The sequence below is a fragment of the Haemorhous mexicanus genome, chromosome 1 (assembly GCF_027477595.1).
Source record: "Haemorhous mexicanus isolate bHaeMex1 chromosome 1, bHaeMex1.pri, whole genome shotgun sequence".
Taxonomy (NCBI): Eukaryota; Metazoa; Chordata; class Aves; order Passeriformes; family Fringillidae; genus Haemorhous; species Haemorhous mexicanus.
In genome coordinates, this window is record NC_082341.1 from 132,237,644 (window position 1) to 132,261,187 (window position 23,544).

Genomic DNA, 23,544 nt, shown 5'->3' on the forward strand with positions numbered 1-23,544 from the left:
TTCCCTCCCCCCCCAAAAAAAAGCATTTTAGAGCTTCCCCCCACCCCCTAATAAGGATTTTAGAGCAGTAGAAGCATATTTCACTGAAGCAAATGTTGGATATGCAGTGACTGCACTATTGAATTATTGCTTGCTTTTCAAGCAAAGTAACTTTTTCTGAAATCACAATATAATCTTTATCACAATTTAGCTTAAACCAGTCACACAAGCACTTCAAATCAGAGAATAGTTTAAGTTTGAAAAGTCCTCTACCATTTTTGATTCCAACCATTATCATGGCACTGCCAAATCCACCATAAAACCATGTCCCTAAGTGCCACATCTACACTTCCCTGGGAAACCTGTTCCAATGCTTGACAAAACTTTAGGTGAAGAACTATTTCCTAATATCCATCTAAGCCTCCCCTGGTGCTGCTTGAGCCTTGTCCTGTCACTTATTACTTGGGAGAAGGGGCTGAACCTTGCCTGGCTACAACCTCCTTTCAGGTAGCTGTAGAGAGTGATAAGATATCCCTGAGCCTCCTTTTTTTAGGTTAAACAGCCACAATTCCCACAGCTGCTCATCACAGGACTTGTGCTCCAGAACCTTCCCCCACTCTGTTGCTCTTCTCTGGACATACTCCAGCACCTCAATGTCTTTCTTGGAATTCAAGGAGTGAATCGTTCTCTTAATTGTGTATTAATAGTGCCTGTTATTTTACTTTTTTGGGCACATTTTTAAAACTTGGCATAGCATAGAGTTGCTTGAAAGTGGCTTTTGATAGCCCCATTTTACAGTTTCTGTGTCCATTCTGTCACCAAATCAGACACAGAGCCAGAAACTACTTCAGAATAGCAAAGGGCATGCAAAACTAATTCAATTTTACTTCATGGTAAAATCACCACACCTGGTTTGTTGTTACAAGAAACCACTGAACAAATGGTCCAGTGGAGTCTGCCAAATTTATTAATTAAGAATAAAGAAATTTACACTAAAAATTTTTCAGTAAAACAAGACTCCTTCAACTGTGATACATTTCATGGATTCTTGCCAGTTTCAATACGCTTTCTCCCTTCCACAATGATGACCTTTTGGCCCTTACTTTAGGTAACCCTGTGATATCTTGTTTACAATCACTCTCCCAAAGGAAGATGTCAGGCAGGTTATGACCTGCTACCACGAAATAAAAAAGCTGAAGAAAATGAAAAGGCAAAGAAGAGAGAAACAAGTTACCTCCCCATCTGAAGCTGCAACACTCTTTGGATACTCCAGTTATGCTGCTGCTTCCCAGTTCTATATTACCCTGCTTGAAACAGAAAAGTCAAGAGCAGTTCAGTACTGGTTACTTACTCAATTGTGTTCCTGTCCACTTTTCCTGTCATATTAATGCCATAGAACTGCTGCATGGCAGCTATAGCTGATTGCATGGTTTCTGCAGAGCGCAACACCGACATTCGGGGGTCAGTTGGTGGAAGGTAGCCATACTTTTGTAACCATACCTGCAATGACAAGTGCAGTGGCTATTAAATAGAAATTAGAGGTAAATAAAATGCTCCCTAGTAATTAGTTGTATACCATACATAAAGAAGATTCTAATTCACCAAGTATAAATCCTGCTAGTTTGGGTGCTTGTGTTTTTTTATTTTATCTGCTGATAAGAAATTCTTTGGGAATTTTACTTCACCTGCTTTATTAAAGAAGGTGAAGTAAAAGTCCCAAAGAATGTTGCTATAAGACTTACAGAGTTTTCTACCCAGAAGCCATCTCTCTTTATTATCTGAAACTGCCTGCTTCAATTATTTATTTAATGTATTTATTTATTTATTTGAAGCTATAACTTAAGCAGCCAACCCTGTCTCTAGGTATTTCAAGTAGTGTTTTAAGCAGACAAGATATAAATCTACAATATATGCCACATAAAATTGACTGCCCACAGGGCACATTATAATATTCACCATCTACAATAATAAATCCACAATAGCTCACACATTTACACTAAATTGTTATTGTGAAAGAGAGGGTAGGGAGACATTCAACTTTCTGAGAATAATATCAAAATCACATACTTATAGGCAAAACAGGTGTCCAGGAGATAGTGAAGTAGCAGAGTCTGCCTTCACTTAGAGAAAACTCTCTGATAAGAGGGAAATACCTTTTAAAAGATGGATTTAATGCCAACTCCTTATGCTCTTAATTGTGTCGAAGTGTGAGGTCCAAATTACTGAAAGCTTTATGGATTAAAGTCACTATCTTAAGAACCCTTGGACAAGCCCTCTGAAACTTGCTGTCCTGTTGAGGCAATGTTTCATAAACAAGTAACTTTATATATTCTCAAAATCAGGACTATACAGAAAACAGTGAAAGGCTTTTGAGGAAGTGAGGACACTGATGAAGCTTTAAAAATGTCTTTTCCTTTGAGGGCTGGAAGTGCTCACTAGAATTGCCAATTTTCAGTTAAAATGTATTGCTGCAGTTTCACTCCCCCCAGTTACAAAATATTTACAATCACATCAATCTGATCTTCTGTTCTTTAATTAAAAAAAAAAAAAAAAAATTTATTCAGCCACCTCTTCCAAACACATCACATCACAATCCACAGATTCTGAATCATTACATTAATGAACGTTATCCACTCATCACACCTTACAGTGTTTTGTGGGCTCTCTCTGCCTCATACAAAGCTTCTGGGTTTTTACCTGTTTATATATACACTGTTTATATGCAGCCTAACACCAGCCTATGTAGCCATTTTCAGTTTTAAATTCATCTTGTCGAGTCCACCATTTTAGTTTGGCAGCAGGTTGACCACTGTCGTGGTGCACTCCCCTTTTATGAACACAGTGAAGACGATCACCTCGAATTAACTTATTATTAAGGTTCCCTTTACTAACACCCAATGAGCTTTATAGGTGAACATTGGCTCAGTGTAAGTAAAAGATCAAACTGGAATTAAAGATTGTGGAAATCTTCAGGTTATAAGTTCAGATATTTCTAATTTAAACACGTTTACCTGAAACACACATTTACCTGTGCAGTTCACACACAAACTCAACAACCACAGAATCACAAAATCACTGAATTCTTAGAACTGGAAGGGACCCACAGGGATCATCAAATCCAACTCTTAAGTGACTTGCCTGCAGGAATCAAACACGCAACCTGTTTGTGAGCTCAACAAAACAGGGAAATACAACAGGACAGGGAGGTATAGACAGGATTAAGACCCAGACTTAAGTCTTTCATCTTCACGTTATCTCTATATACAGGAATCATTCTGAATAAGGAAATTTTGTTTAATAGATGGGAAAATGCTCTTATTTAGAATATAAATGAATTGCCACAATCAGTACTTACATACAACTTTACATATTCACAATTTCTTACACTTTTCAGTTTTAAGGAAGAGCTTGTGTACAGTAAGTGCATGCAAGATTTGGGTAAGTACAGAAATTACCTTGTTTATGTGCCACTTTGCAGATGAGGCCTGTTCTTCCCTACATTATTGGAAGATAGCTCTGAAAGGCCAGACAGAGCCTGAATGTTGGCAAGAGCAATGTACTAGGCAGAAACAAGACCATGGAACTAAGAAATAAATGTCTGACACAGAGTGGATTGATTTCAGTGTAAACCCATTTAATAATGGGTTTATTTTTATATTCATCTTCTCAAGTCAACAATATCAAAACAAATAGTGGGGGAAGAAAAATAGTTCTGAGTAGCATGTCACAATTATGTAAAATGGTGCCACCTTCTTGCCACCTTCTCAACAAGAACTTGGTATGCAGACACAGCCCAGGGCTTTTAATGAAGCTTTGAGGTGCTAAGGGCAGACAAAATTGCTTGGTAAGCCTGGGAGGTCACCTATCACCACACAAAACCATACTCACTGCAGCATAACTGAAGAAGTCAGAAGTATGGGGTTGCAAGTAAGAAAACTTGCCAGAAGTTAAACCTTCAGATATCTCAATTAGAAAAGCTATTAATACAGACAGAAAAAATATCTTGGGGACTACTGCTCATGGGAGAAGTGGAGCAGGGATTGCTCCAAGTGTGTCTGCAGTGGCTCCCCAGCAGGGAGTGCCACTGCAGACACATTTGGCAGAAAAGGGAGTTGGCTCAGAAACAGCAGGAGAGGACAGTACAGCCTTTCTCTATCTAAAAAGTCTTACATGCAAGGTAAGTACAGGATGCCTGAAAGCCACCCCCAATCACTGAACAAAGGAAGGAGACCACCTGGGTCTTCCCTCAGCCTTCAAAATAGCCTAGAAGACACAGCCAACATACTGGAAAGTCATCTGACACTCTGAAAGTAAGTTTCTTTTTGAAAATTCAGACAAATTGACCTCAGGCTGGTGAATGTTGGAGAGCTAGTAGAATTTAGCGTTATAAAATTCTATACTCTGTCCTTGTGAGAAAGGATTATGAAACAAGAAAAAAGACAGAGAATCTGGTTCTGCAGTTTTCTGCAAGAATAAAAACTTTTGAAGGACTTTGGCTCAGACTACCAGATATCTGAAATATGTGCCTCCGATTCTATTGTTCATAGTCCAAATGCTATGAACTATAGAGGAGAAGCTTAACTTAAAGCCCAGAATATATAGGTGGGCAAAACAGCAAAAAGGAAAAGAAACAGTATGAGAAGGAGAATGAAAGAAAAAAAAAAATTCTCTTGGTCTTGTACTTTTGAGGAAAGCTATAAAACAAATTATACACAGAAGAATTTTCCCCTCCCCTCTACTGATATTAGACTTAGTCTGCCTTTAAGGTACTTCAGCAATGACAGTGTCTTGGCAAGCCTCATCCTGAGGAAACCTTTGGTCTTGGAACAAAGAAATAGTGAAGTAGATCCCTCTAACATGCAATGTCTTGGAGAGCAATGGGACCCTTTGCACAGACTCCAAATAAGTGATAGGTTTCATTCCTTTATACAATTTAAGAAGATAAAATACTTCTACTTCAAGTCAAGTTTTTGGGCAGGACTTTCTTGTCCTGCTGCAAAATGAGACCCATGGTATCTCTCAAGTAACCACAGAAAAACACAGCTGGAATGCAATAGGTTCAACCATTTCCCTCTCTAGTATAGTGCTTTACTATCCCACTGCTGTGAAGCTTCCTTTAGAGTTTAATCCTTCTTACTAGAATTTAAGCCTGTAACTTTTAATTTTACCTGCTACAGGTAAAGGGAACTAATTATTCACTTCCCCTCTGAAGCAGCCTTTCATGTATTTGAACTTTCTGATGTGAGTCACTCTTTCTACTATTTTAAAAATGAACTAAAGAAACCTCTTTTGCTTAATCATTTTTCATTATCTGCATTAACCTCCAGAGAACCTGAAGCTAAAATCTATCTTTACTAAGCATCTGCTTGCACTAGATCTCTATGCTAGTTCCCATAGTTGGCCTATTAAGAATCACTGGAGTTTAGCTGTAATGTTAGGAGTAATTCAGAAAATATGGACACCCTATTTCATTTTGGAAAGAAAAACAAACAAACAAACAAACAAAAAAAAAAAACCAGAAAAAAACACAAATAAAATTACCCTAAAAATATTTGTATTCCATAACAGAACTTCAAGGCTTATGTCCCATTTGTTTATAGATTTTAAAATTTCAAACCCATGTTTTACACATTTTTTTCCACCAGAAAAGTTTCTACAGCCTAATTCCACCTTCTGTTCTCATAATCGTAAAGGAAATGAGAAACGGAATCCACTGGTGAGGAAATCTGTAGACATGACAGGAGTTTGAAAGTTCTGGAGGCATCCATGGAATCTCTAAGTGCTCAGCACATAAGCTGTATCACCTTCCAGATTTTGGATGTCATTGACTAGATACCTACAGTTTGGAGTTTTACAATGACATGATGAAAAAACATTTTTATTTTAGTTTGTAACTGCTACTCATGCTGTGCTGTGTGGATCGCCTGGGTGTGGAACAGATAGAACTTGCTCACATGGCTGTGTTTTTTTCTCCTCTAAAGAATGGGCTTACTTAAAGTGCATTAAACACACCAAGGGATCCTAAACATTCAGATCTTTGGTAGTTGAGGAAGAAAGACTAATCTAAAAAGCAGTATGTCAACACCAAACTTTTATTAAGAGCAAAGAAAATGGATGTATTATCATTAAAGATTAAACAAGAATATTATTAAGATAATCAGAGTTTTAAAGAGATTACTGATTTCTAAGAGAGAACAAAGCTTAGCAACAAATTATAACATTCCTTAATACAGTACATAGTATGAGCTACAATACAATTATGTTCTATGAACCTGAAGGCTTAGTAAATCAGTCTAGTAAAGCACAAATAAAAACAATTTCATAAATATCTTCAGTAGTGCAGCTGCATATAATTATTATTCATGTATTCCTATTTTTTTTTTAGATTTCATCTGCAAACAGAAATTCCTATCTTTACTGAGTAAAACTGATATTTCATCATTTCAAAATATTTTGACTTCTGTTTTTTTAATAGACTTCCACCAAAGACACTATAAGTGAAATGATTTTTAGTGTCTGAGTAATTCAGGAGATTTGTATTTTTAACAAGCATAAATTTATAATTCCAATTTATAGAGATCACCCCAACATTTAGTAGTTAAATTGCTGATGTAGTTTTGAACGGGATCGAAAGCTTTAACATAGTAAGGATAAATAAGCTAGCTTTAGACTTAATATCCATATGACCAAATTATTTCTTCATTTAGGTCAAATAATCATGGCTAATGTGGCTAATAGTGTGGTTTAATTACAGACCCACCTATCATAGCTAATACTGACTTTCCAGTGACAACTTGATAGACAGATAGTCAGAAATAAACCAAAGTGTTTACACAGAGAATTATATGAAATCTTCTGATGTCTTTCTTTCCTCTTGCCTCCAGTGCCACCAGTTCCTCATCAGTGGTGTTTTTTATTCTAAAAAGAATACACTGATGTGAATGGGTATATGGTGCATGATGTACAGCTACTAAGAAAAACACTTCCAAGAAAAAGCACACACAGTCCAGAAGAGTCTACCTAGTTAATCAGTAATGTCTATAAAATAAAAATAAGAATTATGATAGATAAAACAGGAGTTTAATGGTCATGATTGGTTCAGTACCCATGGCTTGGCTTTGAGATTATTAATCCTTAACAATTAAAAAATCAGCTTGCATGTTCAGAGTAAACTGAAGCCCACAAACAAATCCATTTCTTGTAAATTGTATAGTAGTTTGGAAAAGATCTTAAAATGAAGGAAGGATCTTCAAACCAAGAAATTCTTTTTTACATGCCAGAAAGAAAAGGTCAAAACACCAAATTGCAAAATTTCATTCTACACTGTCCTAAACTAGCAACCTATTTTCTTGTGAATTATTGTGACAACCCTCCCAAGAAACAATTTACATGTTACACTGGAACATTCTTAGACACATAATGATAGTAATCTTTACTGGGAATTTCAAAAATTGTAGCAGGGACATAATAATTCTGTGGGACATAACAAGTCTGTGGGGATGCCTAGGCTGCAGCCTGAACTACAGTAAATACTTAGATACAGTTCTAGAAGTAGCAGAATTGACCTCAAAGTGGGTCACAGAAGAGAATAAATTTGGCTTCACTGGTTTCAGTGCTGCTGCAGCAAGTCAGTTCAAAATTAATTGAGGCACCTCCACTCTTCTATTATGTGTCTGACTATTGATTTTTCTGCATTCTAACTACAAAATAGATGTGAAACTGAACAATCTTACTGTATTAGTCTCCAACAGTACAAAACTAGATTTACTAACACATGATACTGCATGTCAGCAGAGAGGTGAAATTATGGAATTTCCCCACTCACATGTATGGTGACAAAGATAATTTTAAAAGGGTACTCCTCAGTGAGAGGCAGCTCAAGTATGAAGACTGCAGTCAAAAGCCAGAAGCTCTGAATTGTAAGTGACTTTGATTCAAACTCGGAGTCCAAGGAGTGACAAAAGTAAAAAGGCAAAATGTATTCAAAACTGCGTGCTTAATTCCTCCCGTTCGTAATTTAAGTTTAGTTTAAATATTCTAAATAATTTCCTTTACTGCCACATTTACACATGGGAAAATCATTGTAGCTTGAGAACAGCAGAAGTGGGAGGTGTAAAAGAGCTGTCAGGAGCACCAGGCCAGAGCCATTTACAGATCCCAGGCAGATGGGAATCTACCAGTAAGCAGCAGATGTGGGGTCTACATATGGCACAGTCCTTCAGCAACAGAAATATGCCTGGAACAGAGATTAGACACTACCCAGTTCCAAAGGCAGAAGCTACATTGTTTATTCACTGCTTCTACTGTCTGTGTGGAGAGTGGGTTAGTGGTGTAGCAACTCTGACACAAATCCCTGGCCTGGAAAGAAACTCTTGATCATTTCCTTAAACATATTCATAACTGACTTCAGAATGTGGACCCTATTCATTAGTTGCTCAGGGAAATTTTCTTCAGTCACTAATAGAAATCTCTGGCATAGTCTGGCAGAGACCCAGACCTGTGGAAATACTTCTGCAAATAAAACTTCTAGTAGATGCAAATACTCAATCGTACAGCTTACGTTAAAGGACTCTGTCTCTGCATCTTACTAGAATTTCTATAGCTTCTAGAAAAGTATTAAGTGCTCTCCAGGGATAAGAATGCTGTATTGAATATTCTGAGTGAATTTGTCCTAAGTGGTCCCGAAAAAAAAAAAAAAAACCACAACAAAAAAAGAAAAAAAAGAAGAAACTTCTAAGGCCATGAGGATGAATAAGGGAATAGAGCATCACTCCTATGAAGAAAAACTGAGAAAACTGTGACTTTTCAGCTTAGAGAAGAAAAGGCTCCAGGGGTGTCTTATCTATGTACACAAATATCTGAAAGGAGGGAGCAGAGAAGATGGAGTCAGGCCCTTTTCCAAAGTGCCCAGTAACATGACCAGAGGTTATGGGTACAAACTGAAACACACGAAATTCCCTCTCCAGTCTAAGGAAACACTTTTTAACTGTGCACTGGCAACAGGCTGCCCACAGATGCTGTGGTGCCTCCGTTCTTGGAGATACTCAAAAGCCATTTGGATATGGTCCTGGGAAGGGGTTTGGATAGAGCTCTCTTTCTACAATATCTATTCAACAACACCTTTGGTTAATGAATTTCAAACTAACAAAGAACATAGGTGCAACATTGCAACTTTCTGCCTGATAGCTAAGCCATTGTATACACTTAGAAAGAATTGTTGTCTATTCTTTTGGTAACCATAATATTGTGGGGAATGGAGATTGCCCACAAGACCCCATAACCTTCAGTTCCTTTAAGACTCAAAACTTTAACTTTTTTGCCTCTGTCTGTCCCTCTTTGTGTATCTTCTGAGAAGTTATTAACATATTCCTACTTGGAACATTCTTAATCTTTTCTGGGTTTAGAATTTTCTTTTATGGTTTCCTGTGTCTCATTATATGTAAACATGGAGTTCATTAATATGCCTGGATCCCAGACTAGATCAAGGTGATAGGCATATAACAAAAACAATGATGAGCCTGGAGTCAGGGCAGTTCTGGTTGGACCAAAGGCCTATGAGGTGTTCCTTGGGAAATCATCAAGAGGAATGTTGGGAGGTATCACTCATTTTTGCTAACAAAAACTGAGTGGTGCCTCCCAACATTCCTCTTCACAACATTGCAAGTATTTACACAAGGCTTTGAACATATCAATCAATATATAAATGCAACTGTTGTTTGGTGGTATTTCAAAAAAAAAGGCAAGGGGTCTCAGTAAGTCTTTCACCACTTTCCAGATGATCACTCCATCTTGTCATTGCCTTGGTATTAATCTATGACCCCTACAGCTCTGCTCACTTGTAAACTGATTATTTTCATCTAATCCAAATATATATTGATGGCATAACTTTGACTATGCTTAGCATCACAATATTTTAGGGCGGAGTTGTCTATTCTTATAAAAGTGCAAGTAGGGAACTGAACATCAACTAGGGAAACAGAAATTGCTGCTTAGATCCTACAGCTTAATACTTGCTTGAACTTTTGTTTCTTCTGGTTTAGACTTCCCAAGAGAAAGCCTATCTCTCCTTGGACACATATTCCAAACAATCAAAGCAATGCATTTCATCATGAATTGATGAGGACTGCCTCATGAATTTATAGCTGGAAAGGACCACATATTTTTTTAGGCTCTGAGAATATCATTGCAGGCAACTGTATACTTCAAAAGGGAGGTGTTCACATCACTAAAACTTAAAAAAAATATGGTTTTTCCTCATAGGCTATAAAATCATTAGCAGCAGCAGCAGCAACACCAGAAAGAGCAACTTTACACTTCTGTCAGAATGAAGTAAGAAATCTTGGTTATTTGATATGCCTGTCTTATATGGTATTAATTTAAATAAATACTGTGATGTAAACCAAAACAAAAACAAAACCAGCAGTGTATTGACCAAAAATAAAGTAATGATCACTTTGCTTTTTATATATCCCAATAGGTTGCTTCAAATAATTTTACAGAAGTACCAAAACTTTATTTTAAATCATTTATGTAGGAAACCAACAGATGGTGGTGTGTTACTTTAAAAAGTCTTGTGGGAAGGTAGACCATTGGAAAAACGAAAAGGTCAATCTACAAAGTTCCTTTGGGGAAATGATTAGTTGAACCATTTTTGGCTCTTGGTATTTGAATCCATTAGATAAATGGCTTTACTATTATAATTTATGCAGTTTCAATTTACAACAGTGAAATAGATGAAATGCAATGTAAACATTGCATGTCATGTGACTTGAACAAACTTTTTTTATCCATCTTGCCTTTATTTAATTTTCTTCATTATAAGAGGTTTTTCAGTTTTATAAACATAAGAAACATATTCTGAACCAGTGAAACGTCACTAAATATCTACATAAATGTTTACTGAATAGATATCAATAATATGAATGGTCTCATATTATGGGTTAAACTAAAATTGCATTAAAGCAAAAGAACAGAAGTGTAACAGCACAAATGCATGTCTTTGTTGATTTATACTTCATAGGTTTTTTTACTACACCTTTATAAATAAGATTGCATGTAAATTCATACTTTACTACACATAAGCAGTGTTTAAAAGTTTGTCTGTAGAAAACCAACTAGCTATGCCAAAATCAAGAATAAAGCTGCCTTCAGCGGTAACAGGAGGTATTTAACTGAGTCAGTTAGTTCCTGTATTTGGATGAATATCACTTTTATTTCTTTCTATGTATTTCAAAGCAATTAATGATGTCATGACTATTAGCAACATAAACTCTACCACAGTAGGTTTGTTTACCACAGTCAAAAGATTTTTTTTTTAATGTAAATATATAAATATATGCTATATCCACTTGTAACTTAACATTTTTTTTTTTTCTTCTGCTTTTCAAAGTCAAATATATAAGATGCAAAATTTCAGATCCTGCACTTCCTTGTTGGATGTCATTGCATATTTTAGAAATACTTCCTTTTTTTGACTGGTCTAAGATTTGTGATATTTACAGTACCGTTATAGCTTTTGAAAAATCTGATTTATATTTTCCTGCAGAAATCTGTAGATAGAAGATGAATGTGGATTTTGTAAATACATAAAATTGATGTATGATAGCAGTTTGTCATTTCCCAGGGAGAGATAAGAAGACAATGTAATGAACAAAAATGGTAATTCTTTCTTTCCCAAATTACTTTATTTGGTCCACATGGCAGAATGAAAACAAAACAAAAGGAAACACTACAACAGAACATTTAAAAGAAAAACCTCATAACATCTGCAAGGAGGCCAGGGAGCTAATAAAAAAGGAAGTAAATTTCCTGAATTGTATGATTTCTTCATAAGGAAGATAGACAACATTCCAGATCAGCCACTGTTTTGCAATGAACACAGTCAGTTCAGCTACATCATGAGTGCATCTGATCAGAGGCCTTAATGCTGAAAAGGAAAAGGCAGTACAGGAGACAGCTTGTCCTCTATCCCATACTCTTTTGGTTTCTGACTGATACCCCAGTTTTGAAAATGCTGGTCCCATAGAAGAGTTTCCATGGGATATTGATCTATAATGAATGTTTCCCACTTTCATTTCCAACACTTCTTCAGAAAATGCCTGTGGGAGATGCCTCTGCCACAGGGAGGGCAGGGATCAATCAGAACCTAGTGCTGCCCTTTATACATGCCTGCTTCTAATGATTCTCTGTGATAGTTTATGCAAATTACATCTGTCTATCTTTTCCTCTGCTATGTGTGGTTCAAATGAAGCCACATAGTGCCCTGTAGCTAAAAAGGTAACAACAACTCTGGGTAAATATTTTCACCTTTTTTAACTCATCTTCAGCAATGATCACATATCTTTCATTGATCCTGTTTTAGCATGGATCACAATAGATGAATACAGTTGCTTTTCTGTACAGAGTTCAAATCTTATGCAGCAAGAAAAGGTGAATTCAGTACTGGAATTTATAGCTTTTGACTACAGCCAATGATACTAAGGTGGAGGAAAAAAGACAGAAGGTATAGAGAAAACTATCTTGCTTGCTGTAACGAAGACACATAAATTCCAAGGTAAAATACTTATTTTCCTTGAAACAAAGTCTGTGTAAATTAGTGGCAAAAACTCAGGCTTGCTCTATTAGCCTCCTACTTTCATAAAGACAAAAAGATCCTTATACATCATTTTATGTCTATTTTGCTTGCAATACACTAACTCACCAGCTGTTTGTATGCCTCCTGCAAGCAGCAGAAAAACTGAATATATTTCAGTACATCTGCAACTCTCCTTTTTATGTCATCCTCTAAATTCTATTTTTGTTAAAGGGCAGAATTACAAAAATAGAAGGGGGGAAGGGGAAGTGGTAGATTGATTCATGTGAGGGATGTGACAAGGTGATTCCTGCAGGCAGAAAGGGATGTAGAGTAATTGCTTCAAAGCAAGCCACAGGATTACATTTCATTAGCTCCCCTATGGGCTATGGTCATGTGTTTTGCAATTTTAAAACCTAGTAGAACAATTTCAGCTTTGCTTAATTAGGACCTGATGCTGTGAATCCTTGAGTGCACTCAGTAGCCATAGGTTCAGATGGGTGCTTAGAGCACTCAGTACCCAGCTCAACTCAATTAAGTATCACTACCAATCAACAACAAGATTAGGATTTATCCATACTTACATATTTTTATATTAAAAAAAAAAATGCTTAAAGAAAATAATTTCCTTACACTCATCACTGGTAATATTTGCAAAGTTCAGATATTTTAGAAGTTGGGATTTTTTTACAAATACATTGGTTTTCTAGCTCAAACATGCAGATAGAATCATAATGGCAGAAAAAGCTAGGGAAAACTATATGGTAAGCTTTTCTGTTTTCTTCCAAAGGCATGGTCTTCTATGATATTAAGCAACCTAGTACATTTTGAAAACTACATTTGCAATTAATAATTATCACAGGTCCTGTATTATCAAAGCAATGCCATTAGTATCTTAATTCTGCAAATACAATATTAAGCATCTCAAGGAGCAATTTATTTGATATTAATTTGTTTTTAGTTTAACCTATGTTTTTTGGACTTGGTCTACCACAAACTAGAGGCAAAATTAAACCTTGTTTAACCCATTCAGCAATTAAATCCAAATTTCCAAAAGTACGTATATTTTTTTTAGAGGTTCAAAGTGAAAGTGAGAACAGATTTTAAGTTTTAAAGACAAGGGTGTTGTCCTAGGTTACACTATTAAGATATATTCTATTCCCATCCTCAAGAGCTGCTGAAACCAGGAGGGGCATTGTTTCTTTCTTATCTCCTGTTAATGGGCCCATCAATGCCTTTCCCCATGACTCAGAGAGAACTCCCTCCATGAGCCATTTCTGTTTAATGGACCCATGCATGATTCCCAGAAATATACCAGCCCACTGGGAGATGATCCACCCAGGGGGGAGGAGCTAAGCATCCCCACCTGGGTATAATCTGGGATTTGGGACAGAACAGTCCGTTTTTCCACCGGATTCCCAGGGGAATGGCTGTCTTTTCCATTAGATCTTCAGAGGAAGACTACACCCTTTCTACAGGATCACTGCTCCAGAACCACAGAACCACATCTGCCTCTCCAGGAGGACTGCAGCCACCAATCCAACTGGACTGCTAAAAGCACCCTGACCAACAGGGTGTCAGGTTGTATTCTGACTTTGTCAGTAGTTTTTCTTTTGTATTATTGCATGTATTTTGGTTTTCTTTTCCTGAAAATTTGTATTTCTGACTTGGAGTCTTTCACTGGTTTTGCTTTCAAACTAGAAAAGGTGTTTACAACAGTTTGTCTGTGTATGTATATATACAATTCAGAGAAAAATTAAGCTTTTTTTTTCAGTTTTGGCCTTAGAAACATAAAAATTATTTTAATGTAGTAATTTAGTAAACAATTTTTAATGAAAAATCTGAGTATTGTATTTCTCAACTCCTTCTGGAAGGAAAAAACCCTAGGAATAGGAGCAGTGTAAGTTTTGTTGTACTGAAAACAAATTAAAAAAAACCAAAAACAACAAAACAAAAACCAACACAAAAAATAAGGAAAAGCAAAGTTTAAAAAGAGAGAAAACAGAGTCAGGAATCAAATCAATCCTGAATTTTGCAAATATCAAGCTCTTCTACAGATCAGGGTACCTCAGAACTGAAAGAATCCAAAAAACCTTCAACCATGTATAGTGAACAAAAAAATTCAGATTCTGATTGATGTGGCATCAGCTGTTTAGGATACATTGTTCTAGTCCATTCTGTCCCAAATCAGAACAGATACACAAGATATTTCCAAATGAGATCTTCTAGTAGATAGTGGACATCATGGAAGGAGTATTCTCATGATGTTGTGCTGTTTTTCTGTGTGACAGCTAAAGTAGAATGAGTTTTAGAAACCTGGCTATGTTTTTTAAATTTCCACAGGTTAGAGATAACAGTCTGTTTTCACACTGTTTAAAGGTGATGATTGTATGATAAACATCTGCAGTACAGATCCCATTTTTATCAAGAGCTACTTCCCTACTTACCTTAAAATTCTGCATCTGACCATCATCATACCTACTTTAAGGTTATTTTTTTTAAATATATGTTTGCCCCTACCGTTTTTTCTGTAAGCAATTTTTCATGAACAGTAATCTTTCTTCTTTCTCCCAATCTAAGGAATATTCAGTTTGAGAAAATTCACATTCATTCGATCAGTTAAATGTTGATTTTTAAAAAGCAATATTCACATGTAAGTTTACTGTCTGCTTCAACTGATCCACATTAATTTTTGAAAACATAAATAGTATTCAGTTTAGTTTTACTTATTCTTAGGCTGATCCTATTCTTGAATGCAACAACATTAATAATAATGACATTAATGTCACTACAAAATGACATTCCCATACCCAAATTTCCTTTCACCTTTTTTTAGAATTCTGTCTTTTCTTGATGAATGACTTTCAGAAATTAAGTTTTCAGAACCTAACAAAGAGTATGTAGGAAGATAGCAGCAGCATATTTTAATGATATTAAAATATTTCAGGATTTTTAGAATTGTTTTAAAATACCCTAGCATTTTCCTTTTGTAGCACACTGAATGGCTGTTTTTCTGAGCTGTCTAAAACATTGCCCAACTCTCTTCCCTCGGTGTCTATAATTAATTTAGAAATCTGCAATGTGTGTGAAGAGTTCAAATGATCCTCTCCATCAGGCATTACCCCATCAGCACTGAATTTCACCTGCCACCCTCAATAAATCGACAACCATTCACTCCAGCCCACACATGCTGAGAACTGAACTACAGGAATAGTAGTAATATAGTAGTAGCAAAATAACTTCTCCCTGTCTCTTTCTCTCTCTATATCCCCCTCTCTCTCGATTCAAAATCTCAACATAAGCTTCTCAACAAACTCTTGCAAGGTTAAGTGGCTAATTGAATAAGTTTCAAAGTTTTAAGAAATTTTCTTTTCACTCGGAAGGTGAAAATCAGGATAGAGCGAATTTTCCCTAAATGGTGTGCATTATTGCAAAGTAGAATTAGTTCAGGGAAGTCTTATAATCTTTACTATGGAAGCAGGATGCAAAACCGTCATCTGTGAGAAAAAGGTTTCACATAATTTTCCTCCTAGAATTAATGATCTCCTCAGAGATAATATTTTTTCATGAAGAGGAGGATGTGACAGGATACTGGTACAATCACCATGGCAGTAGCTATTAGATTTTAATTTTTAGATATCATGATCTAGAAATCACCATTTTGTCTTCTGTGCCTGTTCACTTCATCTCATTCCAACACAACACATGAGGCTGTGACAGCAAAGAAGTAAAGGTTTTTCTTTAAAAGAAAAAGCTGTGTTTATTTAAAAGCAATAGCACCACAAGACTTTGGGAAACCTCCAGAGGACAGTGGAGAAGCCTTAATGAAAAAAACCAGGACACAAGTCTGCAGCGGGAACAAGTATAGACCAGTCTGGGGCTGGAAGGATCTGCAAAAGATTCATGAATATTTTTGCAGATCCTCCAGTCACTGAACTGCTTTGTGGGGAAAGGGGTCTGAGAAAAACAGACCAAAGTCTGACACTGAGGCCTCTGAAGGTGTATTGGATCAGCAGCTGTTTACATAAATGACTTTATTGTGCACACAAGGTCTAGACGGGTAGAATATAGGTATACAGCCTTTCAAACTGAATCAAAGACAGCTTTCTGACATATGATAAAAAGAATCTTAGTTAAAATTTACTTGCAAATTCAAAATGAGCTATTTGTTTTGTTTCTGTAGGGCACATAGGACAGTCAACATACCAAGTTTTGTAGGTGCCACTTTTCATAATGGAATACTTGAAATAAGTATTGTAAAATCCTTACCACTAATCAGTGTGAGAATATATATAAAGTCTCTTCTCTATCTTGTGATGGTCATGAAACATTTCAAATAGTGCCAAGTAGTGCACAATTCAACATCTTAACAGAAATACATGGCAAGACTTCTTTTTTATTCTATTCATGCTACTTTTTATGTTCTTTTTCCTTATTAACTTTAAAATATAGAAAACTTGTAACAGTAGGAAAGTGTCTGAAAGGTTTCCGAAACACACTGTAAACTCTCCTTAAAGGACCTCCACATGTAATATGGATCTGGTACCCTCAGGGATTATTCTGCCATTCTAAAAGGCTTCTAGAGTAGCTCTTCTTTCTAAAAAGGTACATAATTTAATCTTGAAATACTCAGACTTTAATTTGCACAGACGACTGGAATAGGTCTATTACAGAAAGGCTAATGCCATGGACATGTACACATAAAACCTCTATCATACAGCTTACATGGGCTTAAAAAACTAGTTTGTCTGAATATTTTGCAGTTTTAAAAGATTTCTTATAGCAGATCAGATGCAGGAAACAATGGTAATCTCCTTGCATAGATGAGGAACTGCTCCCTTAAACCGCTGACAGGAGACTGAGAGGACAGAAAAGTCTTGGACAGCAAGAGAACTTCCTCCTGATCCATCAGAACAAACACAGTGATACTTTCCAATGCCTAAAGTTGATTAAACTACTTTCACCTTGATGTTTGACTAAATGGTTTGTAAAACACATAAAATTACCCACAAAGGTAAAGGCTTCAGGACAATTTAAGTCTTTTGCAAAAGGAGCCACATGTACAAAAGTACACTTTCTATACTTACTATACATATACTGTTATAAAGTATCCCTATTCATATACTAGAGCCAATTTGGCAAGTTGTACTGAACTGTTAGCTAATTAATATTTTATTTCCTATTTAAAGATCTATTTTAAAAATTACCCCCATAATGGTTAAATACTACAGCTTTAAAACTCTGCACCAGTGACTCTTGTATTACTCACTACCTTTACTTATGTGACCCCAAAGTCTACTTTGGATCACACATTAATGTCTCAAAACAATTGCAAATTTGTCATACTCTTAAGAAAGTAAATATATTTATATTGTGCTAATATTACAAACTATGCAGTATCAACTCTATGGAAATAAAAATTTATGTATGAGAAAATAAAACGATTAAAATAAGCTGTTATTTGAACTTATGTACCCCAGGATTCCTTTAAACCCCTTATTGCAGAACTCTGTAGATTTGGCAGCTGTTCCTAGTGCATTACCTACAGCTCAAATCTTTTATTTTTGGAGACAAACACATTTTCCTTGGATAGCATAAGCATCATCCCAGATTCCTCAGGTTGCTTTGAATTCAGGTTTGTGCTATTCAGAAAGATCTTTATATCACACAGATATGCACAAAAATTTCCTTCACAGGAAGAGAAACCAACAGCCTTTGGTCTTATTCTCCTCTCTTCTATTCTAACCACTGGAATACAAACCCATACTGTTACTTGTGCCCATGTGGAGGCATTTCCACTGCTCCAAGGAACATACTTCCTAAACGGTAGTACTTCTCCAGATGAGAGAAACTTCAAACTTGCCTGCAGTATATTATGAGGGACTGGCTAAAGAAGAGCCTAGAATATGAACAAATGCTTTATTTAAAAAAGATACAGTGAAAAATCTGATGACTCCTTAGTACCAGCTAAGAATTTTTCAAAGACCATGTTACTCAAAGAGCATTTTTAACTTGACAAAGCCTAAGGAGAGAAACTTCCTTGTCCATAGTTGTAAACGGAAGCTGAAGGTGTTTTATAATCCATGATGATAAATATTCTATTTGCCCTTACCTGTTAAAAGAATGCAGATCTGGGACATGATTTTTTAAATTCTGTTTGCAGTCTAAGCCCTGCAAACACTCAGCTTTATCACATCACATCACACCTGCTTGTTTTCCTGAGTCTGACGTTTTCACACGTGATTGCACACGTGATATACTACAGTGAATATCAGTATGAACTGCTTAAAATGTTCAAAGAATTTAGCAAAAAGAACATAACAATGGAAAAATAAAAACCAGGAACTATATAGGAGAGCGGGCAACTTAACGAGGCTTTCACCCTTGTGGTCAAACCAGCTCATATTTTAACTGTCTTCCACACTCTTATATGTGAAATTTGAAATGCATCTAGGTTTTTGCAGGACTCATAGATGGCACAAAAGGAAGAATAACATAAATAATTACAACAAATTTGTAAAAGTCCTCAAATACCAGCTTAAGACTAGAGCAGCTACTCAGAGGAAGAGTGAGAAATCTAATAATGAATTTGAACCCATATTTACTGTCAGTTGAAAACAAAAAATATAATCTTGAAATGTGTCCATTAAAATCAAAAGCCTGAAAAATTAAATTGAGGCCTTTCATGGAAGGCAGCTGAGTAGGTCAGATGGAACTGTACACAAGCTACATACTGTATTTCTTCATTATGCATTTCTGGCCAGGATGGTTATAGCATAATGTTTTTTTTCCAAAAAAAGCCTTTTTTTTTCATACAATATATTGTTCATTACTAATCTGAATATATGGAGAATATATAAAAAAATCATATAAAATGCATATCCTCACAGATAGTTGCACATGCCTGAATTTTATATTGGTAATTACTACAAAATGGTTAAAAAAATCTCCAATTGTAAATGAAAATAAGGGATGGAAACAATAATAGAGTCCATATACATTAATAATACAATACACCTAAAGCATAAAAATATATAGTGAGCTATTGAAACCTCAACTAGTTTCTCTTTCTTTATGTTAATTATGTGACAAAACAAAGAAAGCATGGATTTCTCCCAATGAAATTGCAGACAGACTTAGTCTGAGTAAACTAAAATACCTTATGCATTTGCAGCCAGATACAAATGAGTTAGGAATTTCACAGTGTGTTTGAGTTCTATTTTCATTACTATTACTTTAACTCTCTCATAATTTCAAAATACTTTAATGATTATCACTTGACTCTGCTTACTGTCCTTCACAGACAGTTTTGCCCCTGCTCTATTATTTAAAATGCCTTTCATTTGATTAAACATCCAGCATTTCAGTTTACTGTGAAATTAAGTTTTATTATAGTACACATTTGGTAGTTTTTTTACAACATAAAATAATGACACAAATTGGCAGCTAGGCAGAAGCTTTAAATTTAGACAGAGAGGCTCCACAAGCACTGCTCATACCAGGAATTTTTCATGTCCTGTAATCAGCAAGAAGCCCCATAGACACATAAGACACCTTAAATACTATAATTTTACTGTAACTGAGGCCAGTAACAATGGCCTGACTTTCAATATCTTCCATCTTTGCAACAAAATCTGTACACACATAGAAGTGCATGTTTCACCATACTCTAATGTATCAAAGAAATCCTTTTAATGCTGCTTGCAACACTCAAGCTCTTGTTGATAATTGTGATCCAATTAATAAAATGAACTGCAAACACAAAGTCTTAAGTTTATGTTATTTTTCAACACTTGGTTCTGGAAACATGGAATTAAATCCAGATCCAGATGTCCTTCCCTGTGTGTTACAGATTCATGCAAGCTCACACATGAGGAAAGGCTTAGCTTCAAGCACATGAAAGTCAGAAGTTCATTATGTAAATGGGATATTATTTAAAATTGGAATTAAAGCAGCCTCACCAGATGTTTAATCTTGTGAAATGCTTAAAACCAGCACCAAGTCAGACTTGGTGTCAAGTGCTTGCTCTCTTTTTGATCAAGAATTGCTAAACAATACTTTTTTAGTATTTGCAGAATTTTAATAAATTATGACTAGTGTTTTGGAAGGGCAGTTTTTAGTTCAGCTGAATTTTTGGAGGTAGAAATTTTATCAATTTTCTGATACATAATAGTAGCATCATAGATGATTTCAAGAGCTGCATTTTCAGATAATGCCCAAATAACCCTCAAGGTTTTTATCAGGCTATATTTTACTGACCCAAAATTCAAACACAATCTCAGTGACAAGAGATCTGACAAAGAACCTCTAAGCAATGCCATCTGTGATGAGAATCTGACGTGTTCAGCTTTAGAAAGGTCAATGCAGAAGAACAACCTTGCTTGTCGTGTCCATCACAACAAAATTCAGCAGTTTGGATGAAGAAAATACTCTCCTTTGGTCTGATCAATCATGCACTATCGGGGTATACTAAAAGTATGAATATGTTTGCAAATATTGATTTTTCTTTGCTGTCACCTTCAAATCTGCATAATACTCCAGTTTGGGAGACTACTTCAAACTGTTTGACATTGTTGAAAGAAGGAATTAGAAAAGTCATCAGAAAAAAGTACTTCAGGAAATAGTGTTTTCTTTAAATCATAGCATCTAAGTTGCCTCTAAGTATTTGTAAAATTATGTTTACTTTAGTTGAAAAATTTGCACAAGCTTAAATTCTGGTTAACTAGTTACAAAGTTGTTCAAACAACCCCCAGGCCATGAACCTACTTTAATTGTTTTATTCCTTCATGAGTTACTCAATCCTGTCTATGCAGACAATGCCCTTCAGCAATTTTTCAGAGCTTCTGATCTGCAGGAACACTTTGACCTTCTGTATGCCTCTTCTAAAATGTGACAGCAAGGTAGAATTACTCACACTTTGCATTGCTCAGAGTTCACCTTTTTCCATGGACATGTCAGAAAAATAACTACAGTAATCTGGCAACATTTGAGTCTTGAAGGAGGCTCAGCATTACCTTTTTATTTTCATAGGTAACTATGAAAAATTCAAGTACAAACACTACCTGGAAATAAGGATGGATGTAATGAACCCTGTGCATAATTAAGGAAAATTATGTAGGAAAAAAACAGTAGAAGCAACATGACAGAAAGGTAAAAAGTGCTTTATTGAAACCAATATCAAGCACTGCTTGATCTCTATACTGCGCTAGGTGTAACTGATCAGTCAGTAGTCTGCAAAAGAGTATAAATGTGGCCCAAATTCTTTCATTATCTTCCACTGTTGAAATACTATGCACAAAAATGATTCATAAATTATGATAATTTTTTCTTTGGCAGGATGGAGCAGTTAAGTAAATTTGAATTAAATAATTCATTTAGTTCTTTAAATAGTTCATGATATCTTTTAACCACCAAGGTAACTTACAATAAGTAGATAATAACTTCCAGAAGTACTACATGCTCTAATGCTTTCATCCATGAATAACTGTTTCTCCTTTTCATTTTACTAGCACTGAAAGAAAAATTCAGCAATAGTAATATTTAGCATGCTGACTAGATATCTCCTGCAACCAATCTAGTGTAGCAGCCTACAGGTAGAAGCACAAACACGAAATAATACTGGACTATGAAGAAGACACTCAAACCTATGATAGTCACCAACCTTAAAAATATATTTGCAGTGGTTAGATGAATCAAATTTGATAAGAATGATTTAAAGATTATCACATCATTTAGCTGCTGTAGTGCCACCTAATGAGCATAAACCGCTAAAGTCACCACAAATATACCACTATTTTAAAGAATGCTTTAAAAAGAGTGCTCCAAACAAAATAAAGAGTTTGGCACAGTGTGGACAGTGTGGTGCCACTCTTCATGCATGCTAGTTTAGTATTTCTAAGTCCCATTGGAATGGTAGGGAGCAAGGAATCACTAAAGGCTGACATTAAGGTAGACTGTAACCATATTTTACATCATCATCATCTGTGCCATAAGCTACATTTCATGTAGCACATGAAATGTAGACAATTAAACTGGTAAAATATGTGGAAATGCCCCGTAGCTCTCTGGTTAGTCCCCCTTGCTTGTGATGCTTTCTAATATGCCATTTTTTCCACAGGGGTTCCCTGTATAATGAGCAGCTTCTCTTGCACAGTCAGGGCAGAGTCACATACACACACATTTAAGAGAGCTCCAGTCCCACCTCTTCCGTATGGTGATGGTAGTAGCTGGCACATCTCTGTGCCAAACACACACTCAGCTGGGGCCATTTACTGGCTACCAGCTGTCATTATCTCCTGTGTGAATAAAGGAGCAAGATGCCATATTACTGGATTGCATGCTGCTTTGGAAGAGGTGGTGTCTGAATAGTGAATAAAGGTATGCCGCAGTTGGGCAATCACTGTTCTGGACTACAACAACCGCAGCTGACGGCTTTGCTACACCCAAGATCAATTCAGACTTGGCTGCAGCCCATTGCTGGTAGTGTGCAGTTCCACAGTTGTCATGAAGAAGTCCAACTAGAACATTTGCATTAGAGTGATGCCCCCCATCTATTGTGCAATCATAAATACTGCAAGCACTGCACACTTCTATTTTAGCCCTGCTTTCCAGACAGCCAGATGAACAGTGACCCCATACAATTTTAGAGCATGAAATGTATTCAACCTTCTGATCCTGACAGCTTGCACCAAGCTCTCACCAGCCCCAGCTAAGGGGAGTGAAGCCTGGCAGGAAACACAGGTAAATCAAAGCAAAGCCACTGCTGTCCTAAAAGTACTTTGGGATCAGAGACAACCAGTGCAAGTCAAAGCACACCACTTGGAGTCTTCACTTGTGCTCTGAGAACAGCTTCCTGAGAAACCAGCCTGTCTTGAAGGGATGTTTGCGCTGTCCACCACTTCAGATGTGCTAAGCACTACTTGGGTACATTTAAGACTCTAAAGAAAAATCTCTACTACTTGAAAAAAAAAAAAAATTACATCCTTCACTTTAAA

At 36.1% G+C, this 23,544-nt stretch overlaps 1 protein-coding gene across 1 annotated transcript in view; it reads right to left on the reverse strand.

The window, feature by feature from the left end:
• The window catches only part of MMP16 (matrix metallopeptidase 16), a 166,037-nt gene that overhangs the window by 81,529 nt on the left and 60,964 nt on the right, over positions 1-23,544 (reverse strand). The window contains exon 2 of the mRNA XM_059863264.1: positions 1,331-1,479. Coding sequence (XP_059719247.1) covers positions 1,331-1,479 — 149 coding nt within the window. The remainder of the gene's footprint in view (positions 1-1,330; positions 1,480-23,544) is intronic.